The 7,502-nt window shown below is 55.7% G+C and overlaps 1 protein-coding gene across 1 annotated transcript; it reads left to right on the top strand.

Annotated features, from left to right (window-relative positions):
• The first annotated feature begins 508 nt into the window (after positions 1 to 508).
• Positions 509 to 2,326, top strand: LINGO3 (leucine rich repeat and Ig domain containing 3). Its single transcript, XM_065422244.1, has one exon. It carries the CDS (start codon positions 509 to 511, stop codon positions 2,324 to 2,326), a length of 1,818 nt encoding a protein of 605 aa, XP_065278316.1.
• Positions 2,327 to 7,502: the final 5,176 nt, after the last annotated feature.

Here is a 7,502-nt window from a genome sequence, read left to right as displayed (position 1 = left end):
ACTTGGGACACACCCCTTTAAGGGCCAGACTCAGTTACCTGAATCACTCCATTATCCAGCCCTGCCACAGGCCGCATGCTCAGAATTAGGAATCAGTGCGGACTTGGTAGGGGCAGGTGGTCCTGAGTGCTAATCCTGCCTCTGCCGGGTGACCTTTTGCAAGTCGCTTTGCCTCCCCGTGCCTCAGTTTCCCCATCTTCAAAATAGTACTGACATTTCACAGCGGGTTGTAAGGCTTATTTAATTCATGTGTGCATAGAGCTTTGAATTCATCAAGTGCTAAGTATTGTTATTGATACTGTGGTGAGGGGAGCATTAGAAGCCCTCGAGCGAAAGGTGCTAACGCAGAGTGAAGTGTTGTTAAAGAACAACAGCGTGCAAAGCTGTCAGTCAGCCGGGCCTGGAGCTTCGCGGGACCTTGTTAGCATCTCATGGGTTCAGTCGGTTAACACGGCTTCTGTCTTTCTCTTCCAGGTGCATGGGAGAATGGTAGAGCGACCATAAGATCATGCTCTACACAATGACATTTTGGCTTCCAGTCCTGGGCCTCCATTGGATTCTTCTGAGCACAGCCCCCGTGGAGGCCTGCCCGGCTCGCTGCGAGTGCGCTCCTCAGATCAAGTCGGTGGTGTGTCATCGCAAACGCCTCACCTCCATCCCCGAGGGGATCCCCACCGAGACCAAGGTTCTGGACCTCAGCAAGAACCGGATCCGCTGCCTGAACCCGGGGGACCTGTCCCCTTACCCTTTGCTGGAGGAACTCGATTTAAGCGAGAACATCATCGTCAGTGTGGAGCCCGGAGCCTTCAGCAACCTGTTTCACCTTCAGATCTTGCGGCTCCGAGGCAACCAGCTCAAGCTGATCCCTTCTGGAGTCTTCACCAAGCTGACCAATCTCACCCTCCTGGACATCAGCGAGAACAAAATAGTCATCCTGCTGGACTACATGTTCCAGGACCTGAGGAACCTGAAGAACCTGGAGGTGGGAGACAACGACTTGGTGTACATCTCCCAACGGGCTTTCTCTGGCCTCCTAGGCCTGGAGCAGCTGACCATAGAGAAATGCAACCTGACGGCCATCTCAGCCGAATCCCTTTCCTACCTCCAAAACCTGGAGGTCCTGCGGCTCCGACACCTCAGCATCTCCGCGGTGGAAGATGGGAACTTCAAGAAGCTCTACAATCTCCTGCAGCTGGAGATCGACAACTGGCCGCTGCTGGAGGACATCTCGCCCACCAGCTTCCAGGGCCTGAACCTCACGTCGCTCTCCATCACCTACACCAACATCACGGCAGTGCCCACGGCCGCCTTGAGGAACCTGGTGTACCTCATGTACCTGAACTTGTCTTATAACCCCATCAGCACTGTGCCCAAGGGCTCCTTCAAGGACCTCCTCAGGCTGCGAGAGCTCCACATGGTGGGTGCCTTCCTGGTCTCCGTGGAGCCTCAAGCGTTCTCTGGCTTGAGGCAAATCCGCCTCCTCAACCTCTCCAACAATTTCCTCTCCACCCTGGAGGAGAGCACCTTCCATTCAGTGAACACGCTGGAGACGCTGCGCGTGGACAGGAACCCGCTGGCCTGTGACTGCCGCCTCCTCTGGATCCTACAGCGCCGCAAGACGCTCAACTTCGACGGGCAGCAGCCCATGTGCTCCTCACCCCCTGAGATCCAGGGCAACGCCCTGCGTGACTTCCCGGACTCCATACTCTTTGAGTACTTCACCTGCCAAAAGCCCAAAATCAGGGACCGAAAATTGCAGCACATAACAGCCCGTGAAGGGCAGTCTGTCTCCTTCCTCTGCCATGCAGACGGAGAGCCCGTTCCTGCCATCATTTGGGTCTCCCCTCAGCACAGGATGATCACCACCAAGAGCACTGGGCGAGCCACCGTCTTGCCCGGGGGCACATTGGAAATCCGCTTTGCCCAGGTCCAAGACAGTGGCACCTACATTTGCATCGCTAGCAATGCCGGAGGCAATGACACCTACTTTGCCACCTTGACGGTCAAGGGGCATCCCGTGGACGGCTCCCTTTATGCAAACCGGACCTTGTACCTCAGCGAGTTCAACGACACCTTCCACAACAACACGCAAGTCTTCTTAAAGTTTACACTGGACCTCAAGACCATCCTGGTCTCCACGGCCATGGGCTGCATCACCTTCCTTGGGGTCGTGCTCTTCTGCTTCCTGCTCCTCTTTGTGTGGAGCCGGGGGCGGGGACAGCACAAAAACAACTTCACCGTGGAATACTCCTTCCGCAAAGTGGATGGCCCCACCACCACCGCCGGGCAGGGCAGCACCAGGAAGTTCAACATGAAGATGATCTGAGCGGCTCCAGGAGGAGGGTGGTTCCTAGTCCACTGCCTGCCGCCAAATGGGGCCCTCCACGGGCCGGGCAGGGGGTCAGAGCATCCTTCCTTTGTTTTCCAAGTGAGCACTTCGTCTCGTCAGGTGGCTGTGCTCCCCTGAGGGTCGAGGCAGTAAAACTCGCGGCGGAACCTGGCTGGGACGTTGGCTCGATTCGACCACAAGGGCTTGGAAGCGACTGGGAGGAGCGAGCGGTTTTCCTCATTGGTCTTGCCACACAACTGAACTGAGCAGAAGCATCACTGGAAACGGCCCCAGGTGCCTCCCAGCGGCTTATTCTCGTTTCTGAGCACACCCCATCTTCTTTGAGCTGTGAGACCCCCCCAAGCCCAGGTCCCAGAGGGCAAGCGCAGGCCAAGGAGGTATGCACAGCCCTTGTGGGTCTGGGCCTCGCAATGCAGCTAACATTCTTTTGTATCAACTATGCATTTTCCAGACCATGAGCAAGCAGCGTCTGGGCCCGGAGAACCGGCTTCCTTTTTTAAGAGACGATGTGGAACCCTTTCTCGGTTGTTGTTTATGGTTTGTTTTTAATTTGTTGGGGGGTGTTTTTTTTAAATGAATTTCCAACAGAAGTCTTCCTGTGCGACAAAGGACTCCCGCAGAGCAGAGCGAGGGCAGCTCCCGGCGGCCCCGGCACGCGCGCCAACCGGCCTGGGCGGCTCGATCCAACGTGGGGGAGGTGCTGTGTCTGGGACGAGTTCCTCTCAGCATTCAGAAGAAGGGGAAGCCTCTGAAGCTTGCAAACCCCGGCGCCCGGGGAGGGATCGTCCTGCACAAGCAATAATAACCCAACCCGACAGTCCCTTCCGGCCGTACGGGTCTGTGCAGACATGAATGCCACCCCATTGGCACTGAGCGGTATTTCACCAAAGCACGCTGGCGTTCGAAGCCAGAGACCAGGCTACTGGTTGTGGCGGCAGCAGAAAAGGGAAGCGCAGCCCCTGTGAGTTATGGCCAGGCCTCCGAAGGCTCAGAGCCTAGCTAGCTGGCCCGCGTGTATGCGTCTGATCCAGCTGCCACTCTCCCGGGCTACATAGGGCTCTCGTATGCATTCGCACAGGCTACCTGTTTTTAGGCTGGGCCTGGCAGCAAATTCTGCCATGTTGGCAGGAGGCTGGGAGTTCTTACGGGGGAGAGCCCATCCCTACATCTCGAGAGGCGCGGACGAAATCTCCACGGTAAAAAATGACACCGTATGGACTGTGTCTCTTGCTGCTGCTGGCCCCTCTGGTCTGTTCCAGCCCTGCTCCTCCCCCAGGCCCCACCCCCACTCCACCTCTTCCCTCGAGGCCATGCCCTCTTCCCGCCCCTGCTCCGCCCCCTCCCCTGAGGCCCCACCCCCACTCCACCTCTTCCCTTGAGGCCCCGCCCTCGCCCTGCCTCTTCCCGCCCCTGGCTCCGCCTCCTCCCCTGAGGCCCCACCCTCACTCCGCCTCTTCCGGCCCACACTCCACCCCCTCCCCAAGGCCCCCGCCAGCCTGCCACTCTCCACCCACCCCAAGCCCCTCCCCAAGCCACCAAACAGCTGTTCGGTGGCGGCCACATGGTGGAAAAGCTGTTGGGCAGTGGCACCCTCCAACAGCTGTGACTGGTGGGTGCTGAGCACCCATTATTTTTTTCCATGGGTGTTCCAGTTCCGGAGCACCCACGGAGTCGGCGCCTGCATGGGGAGAAGGAGGAGTCCCCCATTCCTGTTCTCAGGGGAGCTGCTCCCAGAGGACAGCGGGGTGGAGCTGGGCACACAGTGGGGCGGGATGATGAGGAGCTGCTCTGGCTCCCCTGTGGGAATGGAGGGTCCCTGTCCCCTGATCCTGTTGGGGGTAAAGAGGCCCCGTCACCCATCCTGGATGAAAGGGGGAATGTTTTATCTGGCCATGCATCTAACTGCCCAGCCGATTGTGCAGTTACCCAGTTTGCATCTATTGCTATGGCAACTGTGTGTACAAATTAGGTGTGCGCTTGTGCGTGCCCTAATGGGCATGCACAAATGCACGGGCAGTTTGGAGCCCCTGACTCTCTGAGAGGGCACCCCCATATCAAAAGAGGCCGCCACTAGTGGAAAAAGAGACGTCCTGACCTGTGCAGAGAGACAGCGAATGAGCCAGACGCATTGAAACAGAGAGTCCAACCCGCACCGCAAGAGAGAGCGCCCGAGCTATGCAATCGGAGCCCGAGCCAAAGCCTGAGCCATGTGAAGAAAGGGTCGCCCCAAAACCAGCTGGTCTTTTATCCCAGCGAGCTCCATTTAACCCACCAGCCATCCGGTCCTTTGGCTTGCAAGCTCTGCAGGGCCTTCAGAGACCAGCGAGGCAGTGGAAAAACAATGGCAGATGTTCGTGTGCCTGTAGGGCTGTAACAAGGTTGGAAAATAAACAGCTATTTAAACAATAGCATAACAAAGGCACGCTCCCCACACACACACACACAACCCACAGAGAAACCCCGTTAAGCACAGCAAACTCCGCTGCAGCGTTAGCCTCCTCAATTACCCCTTCCACCCGCCGCCTGGTCCTGGCCGTGTGCGCGCGCCTGGCCCAGACGTGGCTAATCCTTCTGGTTGAGGCTCCGTTTGTGCCACGACATTTTCTGTTCACAGACTAAGCCGCGGCTGTTTGCGTTGAAGTGAAAACATTGAGCATGGCAGACAAAGCGCGTCCATATGGTGGGAGATTTTTTTTTTTTTTAAGGATCCCCGGGGAGGGGGCGGGGAGGCAAGTGACTAGCCCAGGTGGACGTGAACTGGATTCGGGGTTTGCCCAGGATCTGTGGGTGTTTAACAGCCCCACAGAGCGATGCTAAGGAGTGCCGGGACAGGCCCGGTGCTGCACCTCTTCCCCGCTGACGGCCATGTCTAAAGGGACAGCGTTTCTTTACAGTGCGGCTGGCTCTGCAAGCCCGGTTCGTCGGGAAGGTGCCGCTTCTGGCTCATGGCTTTTTAGTACCCTTGCCCCTGGCTGTTTATTGGGACGCAGAGCTGGCTGGATATCAGTCACTGACCACATTACTCATCCCATAATGTACCCAGCAAAATCATTCCGCTGGCTGGCTCTACTATTAGTCATTTGGAAGGAAGTGTTACCTAGTGGTTAGAACAGCGTGGGCGCTCCAGCGCCGCTGTCTGACCCCAGGGCGAGCCATGTCCCCGTTCTTGTGCCTCATTTTACTCATATGTAATAATCCCTGCTTATTAATACTAATTCGGCCCTTACAGAGCAGCTCGTAGGGTGCTGTGTGAACCTTAATTCATGATTTAGTGTTTGCAAAGCTCTTTGAGCTCCATGGAGGAAAGGCCCAAAATAAGGGCATTATAAATAACATACTGGTTAGTATGTACAGGCACAGCACTGTCCTCTACTGGATGGAATCAGAACTGCTCCACTGAGTGTCATAGGCCCTATACTGCTAATGGAGATTTGCATTTAGCTTCAGTGGCAGGAGTCTGTGCTTCCTCAGCAGGAGCAGCTGGGGTCTATCTCCGCTGCAGTCTGACGTCTTAAGTAGAGCTGTGCAAATAATGGATTTGTGGGTTTTTTTGGTTCACTGGCAGTTCTGAATTGGGGGGTGGGGGGAATTAATTTCAAATCAAACCAAAAGCAAAATTTTCAAAAATGTTACCAAATCAAAAAGGCAAAAAACATGTTTTGGGTCAAAACAAAACATTTCATTTTGCCTGTGCAAGGGTTTTTGTGTTTGTTTGTTTTTTACTTTTTAATCCATTTTAAGGCAGTTTTCAAACAAAACGTCATTTTGAACTGAAAAGGTTAAACCTTTTGACTTTCGCTGAATTTTTCCCCCCAACACAATCTAACTATGTGCTTTGGTGTGGCCAAATCTGCATTTCCACACACACACACACACCAAAAAAAATGTTTTGGCTGAAAAGTTTCATTCAGTGCTAATCTTAAGTAGCCCCAACATGCGGCATCAGGAGACGTATTTATCCGCTCTGATGGTTTTATCCCCCATTGGAAGTCCCAGGCCTCCTCGGTCTGTGGTATCATTTTCCCCCCAGCAACTGACGGTGATTGCCACAGACAGAACAGCCTCACTTCACATGGGGCAGGAGCAGCAGGAGCAGGCGGCAAAGGTCCGGAATGCATGCAGGGCTGGTGCAAGGAAGTTTCGTGCCCTAGGCGAAACTTCCACCTTGCGCCCCCCCCACCCAGCCCTGCGGCAGCTCCCCGCCCCCTCCTCCGCCCTGAGGCGCCCCCCCCGTCTGCCCTGAGGTGCCCCCCCGCAGCAGCTCCCCCCCCCCCCCCCGGGGAGCCGAGCGGCAGCTCCCCACCCCAGCTCACCTCTGCTCCACCTCCTCCCCGAGCACACCGCCCCCACTCTAATTCTCCTCCCCTCCCAGGCTTGCGGTGCCAAACAGCTGATTGGCGCTGGGAGGCGGGAGAAGTGGAGCGGCGACCGCGCGCTCGGGGAGGGGGCATAGGAACGCTGTAAAAAAAAATTGGGGGCACTGCTTTTTGGTGCCCCCAAATTTTGGCGCCCTAGGCAACCGCCTAGTTTGCCTAAATGGTAGCACCGGCCCTGAATGCATGCCAAGAACGTGCCCTTACTAATGAGGAACAAGGAAGGGGAGGGGGACTATAGAGCTGATGGGCCTGAGCATGCTGCTTTGAAGTCAACAGCACCAGAGGCATCAGAGGAAGCAGGACTGGGCCCCGAATCCCATGAGTCATCTGTGCAATATTCGTCAGTTTCACTTTGCAGAGTTCATGCAGATTTTGTCTTTGATTCCCATCCAGAGAGAATCCACCATGCAGCGCAGCCAATGGTTGCTCCCTCCCATGCTCACTGAGGGAAGAGGGGCTGGAGGACTGGCGCCCATCTCTTCATTTGTTTTTAAATCATGTCATTTCCACTTTTTTTTTTTTTTTTTTGGAAAAAATGGAAGAATAAAGACGTCAAATCTTTTAGAGCAAATTTGCAAACCTGGGTACTCCCCACTGAGGCAGCTACACCCCCCCCGCCACCCCCCCACCCCCCGAGCCAGAGGCTGTGCATTGCACTGGGGAATCTCAGCTCCCTCTGCTACAACTCATCTGGCCCATTATATGTGCATTGCGGTATGCAGACCTCGCACAATCGTTTTCACAAGCATGGGCCCGTGCAAACCATTCCTAAGGGC

This window comes from Emys orbicularis, chromosome 24, assembly GCF_028017835.1.
Source record: "Emys orbicularis isolate rEmyOrb1 chromosome 24, rEmyOrb1.hap1, whole genome shotgun sequence".
NCBI lineage: Eukaryota > Metazoa > Chordata > Testudines > Emydidae > Emys > Emys orbicularis.
The sequence above is the reverse complement of the archived record's forward strand: the minus strand, read 5'-3'. Positions and strand labels throughout refer to the sequence as shown.